Source organism: Grammomys surdaster, unplaced genomic scaffold (genome assembly GCF_004785775.1).
Source record: "Grammomys surdaster isolate TR1022 unplaced genomic scaffold, NIH_TR_1.0 372, whole genome shotgun sequence".
In the NCBI taxonomy this organism is placed as follows: Eukaryota; Metazoa; Chordata; class Mammalia; order Rodentia; family Muridae; genus Grammomys; species Grammomys surdaster.
The window spans coordinates 7,979,818-8,001,380 of NW_021604791.1; the positions used below are offsets into that span (position 1 = coordinate 7,979,818).

At 38.0% G+C, this 21,563-nt stretch overlaps 1 protein-coding gene across 1 annotated transcript in view; it reads left to right on the forward strand.

Moving 5' to 3' along the window:
• The window catches only part of Chic2 (cysteine rich hydrophobic domain 2), a 38,218-nt gene that overhangs the window by 13,737 nt on the left and 2,918 nt on the right, over positions 1-21,563 (forward strand). The window contains exons 2-5 of the mRNA XM_028780823.1: positions 2,323-2,377; positions 2,511-2,666; positions 19,158-19,214; positions 19,377-19,436. Coding sequence (XP_028636656.1) covers positions 2,323-2,377; positions 2,511-2,666; positions 19,158-19,214; positions 19,377-19,436 — 328 coding nt within the window. The remainder of the gene's footprint in view (positions 1-2,322; positions 2,378-2,510; positions 2,667-19,157; positions 19,215-19,376; positions 19,437-21,563) is intronic.

The following is a 21,563-nucleotide window of genomic DNA, read 5'->3' on the forward strand; positions in this document are numbered from 1 at the left end:
GCTGTGCTGGGTTTGTGGGTGCTGTGCTGGGTTTGTGGGTGCTGTGCCTGGCTGCTTTTTAATGTGTGTTCTGAGGATCCAAACGCAGGCTCAGACTAATCTCCACAGTCTATCCTTAGTCTTTAAATTTAGTCTTAAATACCAATAGATTTTATTAGAGAAGTCATTGAAAACATGAAAATAAGAAATGTCATCCATAGTCTTTATTCTCTATGATTAACTATTAGATAGATTTGATTTTTGTTTTCATATGTAAATAATTACATTAAAGTTTAGGCAATAATATTTTAGCTTTTTGCATTTTTCATTAAGGGTTATATTGGGAGCATTCGCCATTATCATTATGAGATCTTAAAAATGTGACTAGTGAGACTCTTATTAGCTTACAAAGAACAAAAATACTCAAGGGGGGTTTAAGAGACAGGACTCTACCATGGTACAGCGGCACTTCAGCAGATCTGATAGCTTTCTCTGCTCTCTGGTCTAATGCTTCTCATGGTGATCTGCCTACTTGATCCTCCCAGCTTCTGCTGTTGCAGTGGGAACTGCTGACTACCTCTCTCTCCTTCACTTGACAGTTTCTGCTTCCTACTGTCTGCTGTTCATTTTGACTTTCTTTTTTTTAAGTCATCAAAAATAATTTACAATAGTTAAATGCCTCTTAAATATCCATGATATCTTCTGAAGCTAAAAGTAATATGCATTCAACCAGATTTTAAAATCTATTTGGAACATTAACCATGATAGAAGAAAAAAAAAAAAACAACTATGAAGTCCTCTATGAAAGGAAATTGTGACAAGTTCCTGATTAGACAGAAACCTTTCCATCTACAAGGGAGAATTATACAGCGTAACTGTGGCTTCATAGAATGAATTGGGTAGTGTTCTTTCTGTTTCTGTTTTGTGGAATAGTTTGAAGAGTATTGGTATTAGATCTTTGAATGTCTGATAGAATTCTGCACTAAAACCATCTGGTCCTGGGCTTTTTTTTGGTTGGGAGACTTTTAATGACTGCTTCTATTTCTTTAGGGGTTACGGGACTGTTTAGATGGTTTATCTGCTCCCGATTTAACTTTGGTATTTGGTATCTGTTTAGAAAATTGTCCATTTTCCATCCAGATTTTCCAGTTTTGTTGACTATAGGCTTTTGTAGTAGGATCTGATGATTTTTTGAATTTCCTTGGTTTCTGTTGTTATGTCTCCCTTTTCAGTTCTGATTTTATTAATTTGGATACTGTCTGTGTGCCCTCTGGTTAATCTGCCTAACGGTTTATCTATCTTGTTGATTTTCTCAAAGAACCAGCTCCTGGTTTTGTTGATTCTTTGTATAGTTCTTTCTGTTTCTATTTGGTTGATTTCAGCCCTGAGTTTGATTATTTCCTGCCTTCTACTCCTCTTGAGTGTATTTGCTTCTTTTTGTTCTAGAGCTTTCAGGTGTGCTGCTAGTGTATGCTTTCTCGATTTTTGACTTTTAGGCTTCTCAATTTTACTGTATCTTGACTTGAATTTAAACCCTTTTTGTATATTTCAGCCCTTACCCACAATACCATCTCTTTATTAATACTTTCTCTGTATTAATACTTTATATTCATATATGTCAAGAGGAAAAAAAAAACCTGTGTCTGAGCTGAGCAGCCTTGTTGGGTCCTGCCATCGTCTGTGTTGCTAGCCAGTCCTGTGATTAAGTGTGGGCTCACTATCCTGAGTAGAGAGATCCTAGTTAGTTATCCAGGTAATGGGTTAATGGGCTTTCTTGTTTAGTGTATGTGCTTTTAGCTGTAATACATTATTATATATGTTGTAATTAATAGCATTGCAAAATGTTTCTATTTTAGAATTTTCATTCTTAAAAATAGCACTACAACTCAGAAGTAAGGAAAATAAACATTGAACAAATATTTTTGGTTCAGAGTGAAATAAATTGAAGCAAGTGGATACCGTTGATTTGGTATTTAAAAGACAAAAATGTAGTAGGAATTCAAAACTGTGAAAGCTAGAAAATTTGATATCTGATTAAAATAATTATGCTTTGATACTCTGGTAGCTCATGAAATAAACCATCATTTTACTCACATATTACTGGTTATTTAACATTTTGCTTCATCATTCTCTAGAAGTTTTGGTTCTACTGGGAAACTCTTTGTATGCTACACTTTGTAGTTGCTCACTTGATTAGCTTGTATCTTAGCCCTCCATTCTGTCTCAGTCACTCTGTGGAAGGATTCATATTCTGTTAACTCCACCTTTAGGTTAAATAGTTTGAGCTTCTGTGCTGTTGGCACAGTGGCACATAATAATATATTTTTTCCTTTTTGAAAACAGATTTGGACTGAGCAACAAATTTGAATCAGAATTCCCTTCTTCATTAACTGGAAAAGTGAGTGTCTCTCTTATTGATCTACTGTTTATATATCTCAAATTAGTTTCTCCTAGAAATGAGAAAAATGTGTGCTGAGACCCATTTATTGTCGCTCAGCATCTCAGTGTTAACGTTTCTTACCTTCCTTTAGGTAGCTCCTGAAGAATTTAAAGCCAGCATCAACAGAGTTAACAGCTGTCTTAGGAAGAATCTTCCTGTTAACGTGCGGTGGTTGCTTTGTGGCTGCCTGTGCTGCTGCTGCACGTTAGGGTGCAGTATGTGGCCAGTTATTTGCCTCAGTAAAAGAGTAAGTTGAATTATATCTTAATTTACATTTAGAAGTGTGAAACAAGTCTTACTTTTACCTTTTTTTTCTGTTGAATGAACCACACTGTTCTGAATATATTGAAATAATCTGATATAGTAAAGTAAATTAATTGAGTAAATTATATATTCAAATATTATAAAACAGCTGTGTAACACTATTCATAATTTTATGCATAAGGAAATTATAGTCAGAAAGTACAGCACTGTGTCTGTATATATTAATTATGGACTAGAATGGTACCAGTTATTTCTGTGTCCATGGACATAATTCTTAACCTCTTTAAATCTGATTGATACAGTTATAAAATGATAATATTCACCTATGATTTGAATAGAATTGTTGTAAGGATACAATAAAATAGTATTTATAAAGCTCTTGGCTGAACAGCTTATGAGGAATTCTGTCAGGTTTAGTTCTGTTCTAAGTACAAGAGAAACAATTTAAAGGAAGAACTATGTCCTTTGGCTCGTGGTTTTAGAGATTTTAGTCCCATGGACTGTTATCCATTACTTCTCTGCCTGAGCAAGCAAAAACATCATGATGGCTGAGCAGGGCTGCGTGCCTCATAGTCACCAGGTATCAGAGAGGGAAGGAGGAGAGTAGAACAACAGAGTCTTCCCTACCTGTTCCACTGGGACCTATGTCTAGACATTTGAACCACTTTCCGAAACACCTTCATATTAGGAGTCTATGAGTGATTTAGTCTGTTGAGTAGGTTGTGATCCAAATAACCTCCCAGTGTACAGAGTCTCCCAAGCAAGTGCTCTGTTATCAGCTGAGCGATCTTACAGCTCTCTTTTTACTTTTAAATGTCATATTATGTACGCCAGTGTTCTATGTGCGTTCATGTTCGTTACACCAATCTCTGTTGTCTATCTAGAGTAGAAGTGGGGGTCAGATTTCCTGGACATAGTTACAGATGCTAGTGAGCTACCATGTGGGTGCTGGGAGAACCCTAGTCCTCTGCAAGAGCAGTCAGTATTCCCAACCACTGAGTCTCTTCTCCAGCCCCTAACATACAAACTTTTGGAGAGGGTACTTCAAATCTAACCCTGACAAAAGCTGTCAGTAAGGAGTGACTAATATTATTACTAGTACTATGAAAGTATCCATAGAGGAGATAAAATGCTTACAGTAAAATAATATGGGTTATTTTATTTTTGTATGTTACAGTTTCTCTATAATGAATATATACTGATTCTGATTAGGAAAAATAATCTGAAGATCTAATATTCACTGCTTATAATGAAAAATTTCCAAGACATTAGTTATAGATATGCCAACATAATACAAATCAAAAAAATTTGTTTGTTTTGTTTTTTGTTTTGAAGACATTGTCTTACTCCTTGGACTTGACTGGCCTGAAACTCACTGTATGTATTAGGTTAACCTTGAACTAAGAGATCTATCTGCCTCTGCCTCCCAAATGCTCTAGGCATGTGCCACCATGCCCAACACAGCACCATTGTTTCTGTTATCTTAAGTATTATACTTAGACGTGTGAAATTGATGTAATATATTCAGCCATGTGTGGTAACTCAGGGATGGAATCCTAGCAATCAGGCTGAGACAGGAGGATTGCGAATCTGCTACATAGTAAGTTATGGCCAGCCTCAAAAACCAAAGGAGGGGGACAGGTGTCCACCAAGTTGGCTTGAATGTTTTTCTGTGGAAACATTTAATTTTTGTGCTAAATAACAGCAAGGAAATGAAGGAAACCACATTTAATTTGTTACTTGATTTCCATTATAAAGTTAGAGGTATATTCTACTGAAAAATGTTGAGCTGATTTATTGATAGAAAGGACATGAAACCTTTTAAATAGAATTGTGTATTATTTTTATAATATGTATAATATTTACATTTCTCATGAAATGTTTTATTTGTGTGTTGAGCTGGGGAGGTGCAGGTACCACAGTGAGTGTATAAAGGCCAAAAGACAACATTGTGGAGTCAGTTCTCTTCAGCCTGTAAGTGGGTTTCAGGGTGGGTCTCAGGTCACTAGCTTGTGTGGCTGAAGTTTTTTATTGGCCCTACTTTCTTTAAGACTTTTTACCCCACAATTCTTGCCAGATTGTCTCTAGGCCATAAAAAATTATCTGACAATCTTTGGATCTACAGTTGGATTTTCTGGTCTTCTTTAGGCCTTCTCTCTCACTGCCTTCCTCAGTCCAGGCCTTGCTGTTGTCTGAGTGGCTGTCCAGCTCCTGTGGTTACTCTGCTGGGCTTTGCCTTTTGGATCTAGCCCTGATTTTGAGATCTGATCTGATCCCTTCTTTTCTTTCCCTCCCTCACCCTTCCTCCCTCTCTCCCTCCCTTCCTCCCTCCTCCCCTCCTTCCTTCCCTCCCTCCCTCCCTCCCTCCCTCCCTCCCTCCCTCCCCCCCTCCCTCCCTTTTATTTTTACTTTTTAAATTAATAAGACAAGATATTTTAATATGTGGATGGTATATTTAGGAAACAAAAGTGAACACCTTTTTTGTTTGTTTGTTTGTTTTGTTTTTCAAGACAGGGTTTCTCTGTGTAGCCCTGGCTGTCCTGGAACTCACTCTGTAGACCAGGCTGGCATCGAACTCAGAAATCCGCCTGCCTCTGCCTCTCAAGTGTTGGGATTAAAGGTGTGCGCCACCACCGCCCAACAAAAGTGAACACCTTATAGTTGTCTGTACATTTCCCTGTCTTGAGGATAAACTTCTCGGTCCCATGTCGTGAATGAATGGAGAGCACTAGCGCAGCTTTGTAAGATGGAGACAGGATGTCAGGAATTTCCAACCCTGTGTTGTCATGGACCACTCTGGTAGTCTACAGCCTATAAATACTATCTTAGTATAACATTTAATATATTCTAAATACTACATTAAACAATATTTTAGATTACAAAAACCCAATTCCGTATCAAACAACTAAAATAAGAAACTGGAAACTATTAGTGCTGTTCAGTGATTGCAGTGACAACACACTGGTGATGTGTACAGTGACAACACACTGGTGATGTGTTCAGTGACAACACACTGGTGATGTGCAAGCTGCGAATGACTTCACTGAGAACTAGGAAAGGAGATCTTGTGAAAGAAGACAGAAGCTGCAGTCCACTCCAGGTCCATCCATACCGGATGTCCCATTTACCTGTCTCTCCTCCTAACAAGAGTCAGGGAGAACCTAACCAAGTGATGACCCCCCTTACGGCAGAAGCAGCTAATCAGTCGAATCTCAAATCCTTGGGGTTTGGAGGGGAAATGATAGGGCTAAACTAGTACTAGGGAAGTATGAGTAAGAGTAACTAGAGGTGGGATATGAAGCAGCCAAAGTAACCAAAGTAGAGGAGGGACAGGGATCTGTGAAACCAGCTGATCTCAGCAGGTTCCATTGAGCGTCTGTGGAGCCCCTTCCTGGAGAGTATAACAAGGAGCTATTCATTGCCCTTCCCCCAAGCAAGTTCAACTCTGTAGTAGTTACACTTTTATATGAAGTCCTAGATCTAACGCATCTGTTGTAACAATGAATTGTGGGTAAGGATGGTGTCTATGAAGCCTCTACCTATTCTAGGAGAGTGACTACCCTACCGTGTAGGCAACAGGAGGACTAATGGTAGACCAAAACTATAGGTCTAGCTTTGAGGGATTTGTCCCTCCATCTTGGCTTACTCTGTGCTTTACTCTAGGCTTTACTCTAAGTGTGTAGTTTTCTGCCAGATAAAATAGACTTTGTTTGTTCTAAAACAAAAGAAAGTGCTACAAAACAAGCAAGAAACCTCTAAAATACTTTAAAACAAATTTATCAAATTGTTCTTTATTAACATATATGAAATAAAATAGCAGATCCATAATGATCTGGTCTGATGGAAAGAATATATGATTTCTACAAATGATCAAAGCCATTCCTGTTTGGTCACTACAGTTAGCATTCACATTGATAGCTGAAGATGCATTTCAGCTAGAGGTTAAAAATCAAGATGCAGGGCTGGAGAGATGGCTCAGCTGTTAAGGGCACCGACGACTCTTCCAGAGGTCCTGAGTTCAATTCCCAGCAACTGCATAGTGGCTCACAACCATCTGTAATGGGATCTGATGCCCTCTTCTAGTGTGTCTGAAGACAGCTGCAGTGTACTCATATACAAAAATCAATCAATATCAAGATGCATTTTTATTCCTGTCAATTTTGTGGAGTCTGACAATTCTATCTAGGCATTCCTTATTAAGAGGCCTTGAAGGGGTAGAGACATAGTTCAGTTATAAGACACTTGGCCAAGATTACAAAGTCCATTGTTTGATTCCCCAGTAATACATGCAAAGACACACACACACACACACACACACACACACACACACTACATACCTGCACATGCACACCTACATACCTGCACATGCACACCTACACACCTACTTGGTATTAGTATTTTAAAAGTGGGCTAAAGTGCTGCCTGATCTGTAGCTTGTGAACCTCTCTTGTCTCTGCATTTGTAACCCAGAATCTTTTTACATGGCTGTGACTGTCTCTGACTCCCGTATAAGTCAGGACCAAAAATATACTTTATTACGTAACTTAAAGCTCATCATCGTCCTCACTGTAGTCACTAATTTAAGTAACTAAACTGTTTTGCCTTTAAAACTTGACGCCAGGTGGTGATGCGCACGTTTATCCCAGCACTCAGGAGGCAGAAGCAGCCAGATCTCTGAGTTTGAGGCCAGCTCAGCCTACACAGAAAGGGGCCAGCTAGGTCTATACTGTGAGACTTTGCCTCAAACAGAACAACACCACCCCTCCCCCAGCCCCCAAAAAAGCCCTGTCTCCAAGTTGCTTCCCCTCTTACATAGATCTTGTTCCAGAAAATCTGTCAACAATCTGTTATTATCAATTACTATCTTTATGCCTTCTAGATTGCCTTTCTTTTAATACTACCTTAGTTTTTGAGAATTATCTTTTATAATTTAAAAAAAGTAAAATTTCAGTGTAATGCTTTATAATTTTTATGAATGCAACATTACAAAACTACTCATAATCAAGGTACATAGCATTTTTTCCCCCAAAAAGCCTTCCTTGTACTGATGGTCACTGATCTATCTGTCCATATGGTTTTGTCTTTTCTAGAATATTGTATCAGTGAAGTTATCTAGTTTATGTAGCCTTTCGATCCTGATTTCTATGTTTTAGCTCAGCACATTTGAAATGTATCTATTTTGTTTTATATATTAGTGGTTTATTCTTTTTTCATTGTGAGCAGTTTTTGCTATACCTTCTCCAGTGTATGGATGAGCCTTTCATGGTTTGTTTATCCATTGTCAATTGGGGGACACTAGACTGTGTGTGGTTTTAGTGACTCTGAGTAAGGCTTGCTTTATGTTCATGTGAATATAAAAGTGGGGTTACTGGGTCACATGGTAACTGTGTGCTTTACTTTAAGAGAGCGTTGTAAAAAACCAAAAAACCAAAAAAACAAAAAAAACCTCTTTTCCAAAGTGGCAAGTAATTTTGCATTCACACAGTACTGTGTGGAGCTGCGGTTGCTCCGTGTCCCGGCCAGGGCGTGGTAGTGTTTAGACGTGGCAGTTGTTGTGATGGACATGTCACGTACTTCTAGTTGCCCTACCCATGTAAGGAATGATACTGTGTTGATTTGCCACTTGTACACCTTTCTTCTTAGTATTCGAGGGCTGTGAAATGTTTCTCAGTGGTAGAGTGCCTTCCTATATGTGCAAGGTTTTCAGCGTGTAACACCACAAAAACAAAACAAAGTAAGAAATGGAAGAGTTGAAACAAATTGCCCTCTTCCCCCTGTTTTTTTTGTTTTTTGTTTGTTTGTTTGTTTTGTTTTCGTTTTTTTGTTTTTTGTTTTTTGTTTTTGTTTTTGTTTGGTTTTTCGAGACAGGGTTTCTCTGTTTAGCCCTGGCTGTCCTGGAACTCACTCTGTAGACCAGGCTGGCCTCGAACTCAGAAATCCACCTGTCTTTGCCTCTCAAGTGTTGGGATTAAAGGCGTGCGCCACCACCACCTGGCATTCCCCCTGTTTTTAACATGGCATCTCACAGTGTAATTCTGGCTGGCCTCAGACTCAGAAAGATCTACCTGCTTTTGATTCAACTCCCATGCCACACATGGGATTAAAGGCAATGCCATCACATTTAGCCTTCTTGTTTGTTTGTTTGTTTGTTTGTTTGTTTATAGAGCACAAACCTACTTTTATTTATCTACTTGTCATTAGTTTAAATCCTTGAGAATTCTCATCCAATGACCTTAGCAGAAAGCAGGAAGGTTGCTTTGGAATTTGACACAAACTATGCCACTGTTGGGCTCTGATAATCCCAAATTATACTGGTTTTGCTCAGTTTGTTACCAGGAGGATTATGTTATTGTTTGCTTTGAACAAATTATAACTCTTGCCCAAGTAGAATTTGATTTTTACCTTGGACATAAATACTTTTTATTTTACACCAGATATGTAGTCCCTTTGGTTTTGGAGGCCCCATACCTACAGCTAACAAATAAATGGCCTCAAAGACCTCTAGACATACTTGACTTTACAAGCCCTTTTCTCAGCAAACTTAATGACTCCAAGATGGAGGAAAGGATATCTTGCCTGTTTAAAACTGATTATTTGTTGGTAAGAGATTCTTTTTTTTAAGTGATGGAGTGCTTACTTAGCATGCAGAATGACTTGTCTTTGAACCCCAGCACTGAAAAGGGGACAGGGCAAAGAATATAAAAGAATATTTTAAAAGGTTCTTTTGTTATTTGTGTGTATGTGTGTCTGTCTGTGTGCCTGTGTGAATTATGTGCACCACATGTATGCATGAGCCTATGGAGACAGGAAGCAGGTGTCAGATCTTCTGGAGCCAAAGTTACAGGTGGGTATGAGCCTCATGTGGGTACTGCGAAGTGAACCCCAGTGCTCTACAAACATAGTAAGTGCTCTTAACCTGTGAGCCATCTCTCCGACCTTGATTCTCTGACTTTTTAACATGGCTATTTTCTCTGTTGAATTTGGACAGTGTCTCATTATGTAATCTATACTGAGGGTTGAACTTAGTATTACCCTGCCTTTCAGTCTTTGGAGTGCTGGGAGTATAAAGCTTGCACCAGTGTGCCAGGCTTAAAAAATATTTAATGTAACTCTGATTAAGTATCTTGTTAGATATGTGGTGTCAGTATTATTGTTCTAGTATATAGCTTGTCTTCTCTATTTTCTTAGCAGTGTCTTTGGCAGACCTGAAGTTTTGACTTTGGTGGTCTAGTTTATCACTTAAAAAATGTCTCCTCAGAGGTCTTCAAGAGTCTGACATATTCAGAGGCAGATGCTCACAACTAGCCATTGAACTGATAATGGGGTTCCCAGTGGAGGAGTCAGTGAAGGCCATTGGAGCTGAAAGGGTTTGTGGCCCCATGAGGAGAGCAACAATACCAACCAACCAGAGCTCCCAGGGTCTAAACCACCAGCCTAGGAGCACTTAGGGAGGGATCCAGGGCTTCAGCTGAATACGAAAGAGTGGAGGGCCCTGCTGAGCATAGGTGGAAGAAGAGATCCTTGACCTCATGAAGGCTGGACGCCCCAGGGGGTGGGAATCTTGAGGGTGGGGAGGTGGGAGTGGGGGGGGGTAGATAGAGGTTACATCCACAGAGAAGGAGGAGGGGTGAGGGGATGGGGGTTCCAGGGTGGGTGGGGGATGGGATAAGGGGACAACATATGAAATGTAAATAAAACATCCAATAAAAAAAAAATTGTGCTTTTATGCCACGTTCACAAATCCCAGCTAGTAGGAGCCAGAGGATTGCATCTCTGTGAGTTCAAGGCCAGCCTGGTCTGTCTACATTGTGAGTTCCAGGGCAGCCAGGGCTTCATAGTGAAACTTTGTTTCCAAAAAGAAAAAAAAAAGTGCCTTTACTATCATGTCCACTATTTTGCCTAAAGCAAAGATTTTGATCTCTCCCGTATTTTATATATAGATATGACAAGGAGAGGAGGTCAAAGTTCATGTTTTGACATATGACTCCCTAAGCTTTATAAGTCATATTTATGACTCCCTTTCTGGATTTCATTGTTCCATTGGTGTTGATCCTAACCTTACTATCACACTGTCTTATTTACTATAGCTAGCTCACTTTAGCATAATGTTCAGGGGTGTGAGCCTTGCAGATTTGCGTGTCTCACCCCTCCCCCGAGTTGGGGGTCTCATGTGGCCCAGACTAATCTCGAGCTTACTATGTAGCAGAAGATGACCAGACTCCTCTGATCTTGTTGCCTCTGCTTCCCAAGTGCAGGAATTGCAGGCATATATTTATTAGGGACTGGGAGCCAGCTCTGCTTTGTGCAGCGGAGACAGGGCTGCATCAACTGAGCTATGTCTCCGGCCCTGGAAGTTTTCTCTTTTTTAAGATTTTCTTGATGATTAGTTTTTCTATGTAAATTTTAAGTTTAGATTGTTAACAGCTGCAACAGCTACTGACTTTTTTGAGGTTTTATGTGTATGAGTAAAGTTTTGCCTGCATCCTACAAAGAGAAGTCTCCCCTGTAACAGTGTCAGTACTCTTGATCCTGTGAAGATCTTGAACCTTATTGATACTTGGAGAATAGTTCATTGTAGAACTGGAGTCCTCAATGTAAAGACAGAAATTACATATTAAAGCCTAACTGTGGAATGGAATAGCATAGGGCCGTTTTTCATTGAGGAAGAAAGGCTGTTAGGAGCTGGAGAGATGGCTCAGTGTTTAAGAGCAGAGGGCCTGAATTTGATTCCTAGCACCTGTCAGGCAGCTCACAGCCACTTGTAACTTGGTCTCCAGGGAATCTGATGGCCCCTTTGTGGCCTTCACTGGCACCTGCACTCAGTGGGTACACATTCATATGCCACCTCCCTCATAATCAAAAACAAAGTTTTAAAAGATTTCTTACTTAAATTTTATATACAATGTATTTTGATCATGTTTTTACCCTCCCCCAGCTCTTCTGTTTTCTCCCCATCTCTCTACTCAGCAAACTCCATGTGTTCTCCCTCCTTCTTCTCTTGTATCACTGGCCAGTACTCAAACGCAACCCTGGACATTTTGTGCATGGTCTCCAAGGAGAAACTAGTAACCACAACCAAAGACTTGGAGATTTGACAGTGGTGGAGTCCGGAAGGAGGAGGTGTGCTACAAAAGATCATGTTTGAATAACAGAGGAAGAAGTAACGCACACTCACACCCACAGACCAAGATGCTCTTAAAACAGGAAGACAAAAGTGTGCCTGTAGTGCACCCCCCCATTTTTTTTTTTTTTCTGGTTTTACCTCTGTCTTTCAGGCAGAAAGTTTATCCCTAGGTCCTCTCCCATTAGCTTCTACCTGGAGTGGTGATATCAACCTACAGATATTTTATTTTTGATACAAAGTTTTGCTTTATGTTGGTTAGTCTTTTTAATGACTAGAGTCATTTGAGAAGTGGGACCCAACTGAGAATATCTCTGTAATAAGATTTGCCTGTTGGCAAGTCTGTGAGGAAATTTTCTTTATTGGTGATTGACATGGGAGGGTCCAGGTCACTTACCAGTGGTAAGTGTACATGGTTTCTAGTGAAGTCCTCTTCTACCCCCAATTCTGTCATTTTTTAAATCTTGTAAAATCTTAAAAAACAAAACAAACCTCGGGGGTTTACTCATACAGAGGTGAGTGTGGGCTGGAGAGATGGCTCAGCCATTAAAAGCACTTTTGATCTTCCAAAGGCCTTTACTTCAGTTCAGTTCCCATCCCCATTAGTGGAGCCGGTGTAACTCTAGTTCTAGGGCAACCAATGACTCTGGTTTCTTCAGGCGTCTGCACTCCACGTGCACATACCCAGATACAGATACATGATACATGCATCTGCACACAATTAAAAATAATAAAAATCATCTCAAAGAGAAAGCAGAGATTGCGAGTGCTGTGGAATGTTAATGCAGTGGGAGAGAAAATCAGGAGAGCACAGTGAAGGCAGCAGTGCTCTCTGTATCTGATTCTAGGTGTGGGGTCTGGGGATCTCTGCTCTCTTATCGTCTTCTCAGCCTAAAATACACGGAAAACAGAAGTTTTAAAATTATTTGAGATTTTTTTTTGAACTCTTGAATTTATAACTCCAGAAAAGTGCTCTCATAAAAGACTTCTTGTATCTGAACGGTATATTTACTGTTTCTTCATTTTAAAGGAAGTAGCTTTTACGTAAATTAATGTATTCATGTGGATAGTACTGGTATTTTGTGATAGGGTTTTATTTCAGAGCCCAGGCTGGCCTAGGCCTTCTGCCTCAGCCTCCGCAGTTCTGGAATTTTTAGTACTCATTACCATGTCCAGTTTGATCATCTGTTTTTAATTAAATAAAAATATTGCAAATGTTTAATAGAGTTATTGGGGTCTTACAGCACTTTACTGACTAAACTGTTTTCCTACCTCTCAGATTCAAATGCATCTGGAAGGTTGAGTAACACTACTGAATCTTTTTTTTTTTTTTTGGTTTTTCAAGACAGGGTTTCTCTGTGTAGTCCTGGCTGTCCTGGAACTCACTCTGTAAACCAGGCTGGCCTTGAACTCAGAAATCCGCCTGCCTCTGCCTCCCAAGTGCTGGGATTACTGGTGTGCGCCAACACTGCCCAGCACACTACTGAATCTTAAAACTCAACATTTGCAGTTTTAGCATTTGCTCAGCATGGTACTGTTGATGGGGTAGCTTGTAGAAAGATGTGGCCTCTCTTTTGTGTTCAGTTGACTGATAACCAGTACATTTTTACTATCAAATATTGTACTTTACCGTCCTAGGATGTCCATATTCTTTTTATACATTCCTATTCTCCTTCTGAAGTTCTGTTTTCATTTGTTTTTCTCTTCTATTTTCTTGACTATATTAATCATACTTTTAGTTTCAGTTGGTTGTTTAAGGCAGGCAACCTAGTTAGTAGCTTAGGTAACTTGCATGTAATAGTTGACATTTCTGTTAGGATAGCTTCAGAAACATATTCTTTACATATTCATAGTTCTGTCCTATGGTGGAAAAGACTTGAGGTTGGTAGCTCTAGAATATAACCTTGGTTTCAGATCACAGCACCGCTGTGTTCTGCTGTAGCTTGTCTTAGAAGATTGCATTTTTGTATGTAAAATGAAAGTCATTCAAGCTTCCTAATAGTCCTGTTGGGAGGGAAGCACCTAGCGTGGTCAGGCTCTGAGTGACGAGCCACATGCTTGTTGCTTTCATTCTTGTTTCTCCTGTTGTTTATTGTAGTCAGTCAGTCAGCAGGTGCCTTCTAGTTTGTCAGTCTTTCCTCACTATCAGTTAGTTCTAAGACAAAGCAAAATCTAGAACTCCTTAATGGCATTTTTATCTTAATGAAACTTATTTGACTTATGAAGTTTTTCTAATTTTCTGCTGTTACTTGAAATTAAATTTTAGTTTAAAAAATCTTATCAAGGAATTTTTTTTCAAATATTATTCTCAAATATCAATTTCCTTACAATTTTGTGCAGCATTTTATGTATGTGTTCATGTGTCCTTTTATGGAAAAAGTTCAAAACTTTCATTATTCATAAAGTACCAGTATATCCTTTAAAGAAGATTCTCTTGCTAGCCTGATGAAATGTCATGCAACTGTCCATCACTGAGCTCCTTACAGCCACCCCGAGTGTGCCTGCTAGGCACGTCTCCAGTTGTTGGGGTCTCTCCGTACCCCTTGGCCTGGTCAAGGCTGCCTTACTTACTGTGGCTACACTGTTTGAAAGTCAGTGTTCATGTGTAGATTTTTAGAGGCGTTTTTACATATGGGAAAGAATCTCCTTTGAGGAATTAGGTCATATTTTTGTTTATCTTGGCAAATTTCAGGTTTTGTATGTGTAATTATACTGAGATAACACTTTTTGATTTTTAGCTCATCACTGGAATGTGGGATTTAACACTAATCCAGAACAAACGGAAGTGAGTCGCTTGACTCTTTAAGTTGAAATAATTCATTCCAGGTTATATACAGTCTCCTTCTGAAAGCCTCAGAACCATTGTTGTCTCACTTATTTCTACAGTTTCCGTTTGTATAAATGCATAAGCACAGATCCCTATTTGAAAAACATGCAAGGATTAAAAATAAAACCACAAATGCTTTAGAGGTACTATTCTAGTTAAATCTTAATTGATGAATTACAAACTTAGCAGTTTGAATTTCAAAATGTTTTAATTACTCGAACATTTGAAATTTGCCTTGACATTGTTTAATACAATGAAAAAATCTAGTTCAAATAAATTTTAATTGCAAGTTTAAGTTGTTGGACTTTTGTAAATAGTTGCAAAAATTTGAAAAACCTTTTTTTTTTTTTCAAGCAACTGATTGTGAGTGCATCTAACTGATTCCGTGTCCTGGAAAACTTACTTATGTTTAGTGGATCGGAATGTAATACTCTATTCCTTAGGAAGGTAGAGTGTTTAGGGACAATTACAAAAAGGCCTTATAGTAAATCAAATTTACAAAGGCCTTATAGTAGAGCAATTTTAATTTTCTCTTTTAGTAGTTAAGTTTTTTTGTGGTTCATGTTTTCCTATTTTAGGCTTACTTTAAATTCTTGATTCTTCTTTAGCAGTTAAAACTCTATGCCATATTTACTATTGCTAATTAATCATCTTAGCCATTTTATGAATTCTAACCTTTTCATTTCCTTTGTAATTTTTATGCTCTGACTCATTTCCACAGTTCTATTAAAAATCTGTACCAAAGGCAACAAAATAAAGCCAAATGTTCAGTAATTGAAATATTTTTGAATTTTAGTCACTCTTGTATAGCCAGACAGCTATATTAGAACTAGCTAACAGTGAGAAAAATATAACTGTAAAGATGATTGCTCTGATGAGGGGTTGATGGGGTCTAGATGCTTGGAGCTGGCCTTCTCAGTCAGCTTCAGGCTCACTGCATGAGAGCATCTCACGAAGACCTGTTTTGCTTACGTAGTGTAAGCTGGTGGTCTTGGTCCTTTAAACTCAAGACTCTGTGTGATAAAAGTAGGGTTCTTGTTGGCAGCCTAAGCAGAAAGGAGGACTGGGGATCCGTGGTAAAGAGCTGCTAACCTGTCTTTCCACCCCAGGGTGTGAGGACTGAAAAGGATTAAGGCCGCTGTAGGGGACTTGTACTGCAGCCTGCCTGCACTGCCCTTTCTCCTGTTCTTTCAGCTAAACAGAAGATTTTTTTAGTTCCCATGGCTATCAATCTGGTGTTTTTCTCAAGCACTACATTCTTATAAGAAAGCTAATATGACTTATTTTTAGAAGGTGGCCTAGAAGGATAATGTTTTGTTGGCATTTCATTTTTTTTGATTTGTATATTTTTTCTGATCCATATTAACAAAATATTTTGAATTTGCAAAGCAGTATAATCACTTAAAACTAAATGACAAGTATTTATATGATTAGATTTGCTGGTCTAGTTAGTAGATAAAAGGTTTGGCTGTGTTGAATTTTATATTCCATTAGAATAGCTCTCTGTCAACCCTGTGGACATAAACTCTTAACTTTTATTTCTAGATGACTGTAATTAAAATATGCTTTCTTCTTACTGAAGTTTTAAAAGCTTTGAAATAGCTTTCATAATGCTGAAATGTCATATTTTTCCCAGTATCTGCCAAATTGGTATTGTATTACATCCTGAAGATATATTTTGATTTTGTGAACTAAAAATAATTGCATAGTATGAAACATTCTCTATGGTTAAACCTTTTTTCTTCCATTTAATTTAATCTTTTGTTGTTACTAACAAATAATTTGTAGCAATTTCTTTTTTACTTTTAAAAAAATCATTACTGGAATCACTCTGCTTGTCACCTTAGTGTGCTAGAAATGTACTCAGATCAAGGGTCCGTCCTGGCTTTGTGTGTTCTCACCTGCTCCTCGCTGTAAGTCACCGACGTGTCAAGTGCAGTGACGGCTTGAGCTGCACGTGCAGTGGCGCAGCCGTTGTCACCTGTCAAGCAAGCAGGAGCGATGGCTTACAGAAGCACTAGCTCACAGCTTTGCTTCCCTCTTCAGCAGTCTAGGAGTATTGAAGATGGAGACGATCATACAGAATAGGGCAGAGCGTGTTGTTTGCTTTAGAATTGATAATGTTGGTTACAATTATTTATATCCAGCCCTGTCATTAAATCCCTGATTAGAGCCAAAGAATCAATTCAACGTTCCTACAAAAATAGGTTAAAATTTCAGATTTATACTTTGTAATTATATTTTGCACAACTATTGTTACAGTAGTTGATATAAGTAAAAGTTAATATTTTTAAATTGGTAGATGCCATGTGTGCGGGTATATGTATGTATGGTAATGAGATGTTCTCAGTGTATAGTATCACTTACATTTCTGATAACTTGATGGTGTGGTAAAAAACTATCCAGAGTAATAAATATTTGCAGAATGTAGTTAAGTTTTTAGGAACTATTTTTGTATAATTTTAATATTAAACAATGGACTTCTAAAGCTACTTCTTCCTACCCTATTTCTTTAACTTCCCCCGTCCCCTTTAAACCATCAGTAAAAGTAAAACCTCAAATTGTATAGTAATCTAATCTATTATTAAAAGATCCTAGAAAGGAAGATTACAAGGTGGGTCCGGGTTTTGAAATGGTTTTACCATTGGTTTAGCAGCGGGTGGGCAGGCAGATGCCGCTCATAGGAGAACCTATTGCCATTTTTCACCATTGATAGAGTAGCCTTTCAGAGTCAATGAGCTCTGTCAATGTGAGCTTGTCAAGGCTACAACTTCATAGACCTGAGAGGCGGTTTGAGAGGTCAGCCCTTTTCAGGTTCGCTGTGATGCAAATGAACTTTAATGCTTAAACAACTATTGGAATTTTTATGTCTGCTCCTTGTTCTTTTTTCTTCACAAAGTCATTGACGAGACATTCAGTGCTTTTTAAATTGGAAGTTGCATTGTGCTAAAGACCTAGTACAGATTTACGGAGGGCTGAAAGCAGTTAGATCATGTTCTTTTCATGGTGCGATTAGAATCAAATCGATTTCCCTACAGCCTTCAGCATTCAGATGGCAATTTTAACAAAGCTTGGGGGCTAGACAAGGGACAAAACGACTGCACTGAATGTTAATTACACTCTGCAGCCTTATTTTCTTTTGATTTGGGGCTGACTGGCAACTAAATTAACAAAAAGTGTGACCATAACTGCTGCCCTATTTTCATTTAAAAGGAGAGCTGCCTCTAAAAGGCTATCTTACAAAGAAACAAGTGAGGGCCGCTGAGCACTGCTAACAAGGCCACTTCTTCTTCAAAATTCTTGCCAAAAAGACTGTTCGAAAAACTGTAATAAATTAGTCATTGACATATTATTGTCAGAAAGTAGTTGATTCTCTTATTTTTGTGACATAAAATCGGAAAATATAAGCACTCGTGGTAATTTGTTGTTAGCTATGAATTATAATTGGCACAGCATCTATGTGACTTTAGTGTCTATAGCTGTTCAGCATGCTAAAGCATATGTAATGTTGGAACTGGACTAAGTAGAGTCCTTAAATAAATCCTAATGTTTTTATGTAACAGTCTGCAAAGCCAGCTTGTTCCTACCAGTTTTTCACCTCACTCATTCTTGGTTGGCATGCAAGTTTTTATGTGATTATCAGTACTTATTTATTTATAATATACAGATATATAATATATATTATTATTTACATTCAAAAACCAGTGGCCGTCTCTTCCTTCAAGCCATAGCTGTATCATGGTGCAGTTGATCACATGACAGTGCTGTCACTTACACACCTGCAGAGTGTTAGTCTCATCCCGTCACCAGGTTCCACATATCAGCTCCTTGTTCACACTGTTAAGCAAGAATTATCCAGACACGCTGTGTAGTCCAAGTTGCTGCAACCTTGGGAAGTCAGTTGCTCAGCTGATTTCTGAAATAGTACTATTGGACTAAGAATTGGATTTTACTCTCAGATACTACTTTTATGTTGCTTTTAATAAAAATTTGGCTCTGTTTGAAAACTGCACTGACCAGCACGCTGGTTTTCTCGCACAGTCCTAAAGTTAGCTTGGTTCTGTAGCTCCCTTCCCCCTTATTAACCTTCAGTTACTAGTGTTTTAAGACTTACCGTAAAGGCTATTTGTTTTTTTGTTAGCTAATATTAAAATTATTATTGTTTTTAAAGTAGAGATTAAGGAATGTTCATTACTATTTAAATACTGCAAAATTTTTCCTAAAGAAGTGGGGGTTTAAGTTTAAATTTGGCAAATGACATTTGCAGTTAAGGCTAATAGTTTTAAATCAGAAGCTAGTAAGTGCAAAATACTTTAAAATTTTTGATATATATTGAAAAGAAAATTCATGTTTATTCACAAGCAACTGTTTGTGATGCGGTTGCTGCTTAGCGCTAGACCATGGAGCGTCCAGACACTCTTGCCTTGTTGTAGGTTTATACTTCTTCCTTCTCACACAAAAAGCAGCTGCAAAACAGCTTTTCTAAAACCAGTCAAGAGTAAACTCTCCCCTCATTTGTCTTCCAGACACGAAGATCGATTGAGAAGTTATTAGAATGGGAAAACAATAGGTTATACCACAAGGTGAGTCCTGCGGGGAGCGGCTTCGTACTGTTGGCTCTGAATTGCACAGTATGGAAACAGATGCTTTTGTTGGACTGAAAATATGAAAGGTGGACGAATGGGCGAGCCTTGTGCCCAGGAAAATGGAGCTCATTTCTCTTGTTTTGCTATCCCCACGTCTAGCTGTGCTTGCACTGGAGACTGAGCAAAAGGAAATGTGAAACGAACAACATGATGGAATATGTAAGTTAAAGGGCTGTTTTGTGAGTTTCTCTATTAAATGATCATTTATTTTGTTTCTGATCTTATTCTTTCCATGATTATTAATCAGCAAAGGTGTCAGGAGCTTAATCTCCCTAGTGCAAGGATTTTCTACGGTTCACAGATGCCTGAGTTTCATGTGCAAGACTGATTTATAAAGTTACGAATGACTTGAAAACAAGGCTTCACTGTGTTCTGAAAAATAATAAATTAATTGCCACGATAAAATGGCCTGAACATGTGTTGATGGAGTGTGAAATTTTAGATGCTGTATAAAGAATAACCACAACCTTGGTTACGCAGCACGTCAGATATGGCGTTTTATATAATGCTAATGAGTTTCCAAGTATGGAAGAGAACCTTTCAGCCAAGCTGCTGGAGCCTGAGGCGACTTTATAGACTGGCTGTCTGTGTTCCTCGTGGCTGTAGTGGGCTTTCCAAAGTGTTACTAGAACATTGCTTTGTACAGTTACCTTAAATGTAAACAGATGTTGGCCAACCTGTCTTGTCCTTTAAAAGATGGCTAATTTTGCCTACACATACTTACATGTATATATACACAATTATTCTAGAAATTTAATTTATTAATGCCCTGACTTATTTGAATAATTGTTCTTATTTTGAAACAATACTGTAAGAAATTATGAATTTATTAATTCTCTCTTGAGCCTGAGTGTTTTACTTTAAAACATGAAGTGGTTATTGGATTAAAGAAAAAGCTTTAAGAAAGGAGTTAATTGTTGAAGCTAAAACCAGTCTTTGAAAGCCCACTGTTACATTTTTGAGGAATTTTCTGTTCTTTGAAAATAACTCTTCGTGCGTGCGTGTGTGTGTGTGTGTGTGTGTGTGTGTGTGTGTGTATAAAAGATTGATTTTAAAAGTGTTTAAATAGTTGGAAATGATCATAAAACTATTTTCTGGTTCTTTCAGTATCAAATAGCCAAATCTTTCTCCTCTTGAACATCAGAGATCTTTTACGAGTTTTCTCTGCAACCTCCTTAGCTTGTTCACAAACTAAGTAATTTAGGTTTTACTTTTACAACATCACATTAATTTTTGAGGTTGAGAAAGACACGTGCTGCTGCTTTATAACCATAAAAAGGGACTAGCTGAGAGACTCCTGTGAGCTTGACCTGGCAGGTACTGTCCTCTCATCATTGATGGTAAGAGGTCTGTTACCTATTGAGAGAACAACAGTAGCTATTTGGGACATTTCAAGGGTTTCATGAAGTAATAATTTGCTATTATGCATTCATAAACCAAAGCACCAAGCTTAAATGTGAAGCTTTAATTACTTTTTGATGTTTCTAAATTTACTTTGGAAAGGAGAAAAAAAAAAAAAAGCTAATCCCAAAATGGATATAGTCCAATGGTAGAGCATGTGCCTACCACACAAAGGTTGGCTCTCTTGAACTGGGAAAAGAAAAATCTAAATTCTGTGATTTCCAAGTGGAGCTGTATGAAAAATGTTCATTCATACAGTATATGCACTGGACTTTGTTTTATCTTTAAGAAATTCTTTCATTACAATTAAATTAGTAGCTCTTTAAAACATTCTGAACTGTATACTTCATGAAGATTTTTAATTTACCTTGAATTTTTATATAATTAAGCACTTTTAAATGAATCGTATTTCACAAAATCTTAGACAGTATACAAAAAGTAATTTTTTCTTTCTCCTTTTTTTTTCTTCTGAGTCAGTGTCTTTCTTTGTAGCCCTGGCTGCCCAGGAACTTGCTCTGTAGACCAGGCTATCCTTGAACTCACAGAGATTCTCCTGCCTCTGCCTCCCAAATATGGGATTAAAGGTGTGCTCCATCATGCCTGGCTTAAAAATTGATTTTAAAGTGATTTTTTTAAAAAGATATTAGAATATATTTGTGGTACTTGAAAATGGGAATAAGCAAAGCTTACAAAGCCTTGAGAGCATTTACGCATCATAATCACACATAGGCTAGTAAGAAGAAAATGCTTCCTTATTCAGTTAATGTGAGCTTTTCTACTGTGCATACTCTTTTGCCTATAGCTTATACAACTTTTTTGTTAAAGCTCTTCCTCTTGATTATATTTTGACTTGATTATATTTTGACTGTTAGAAATAATTACAAG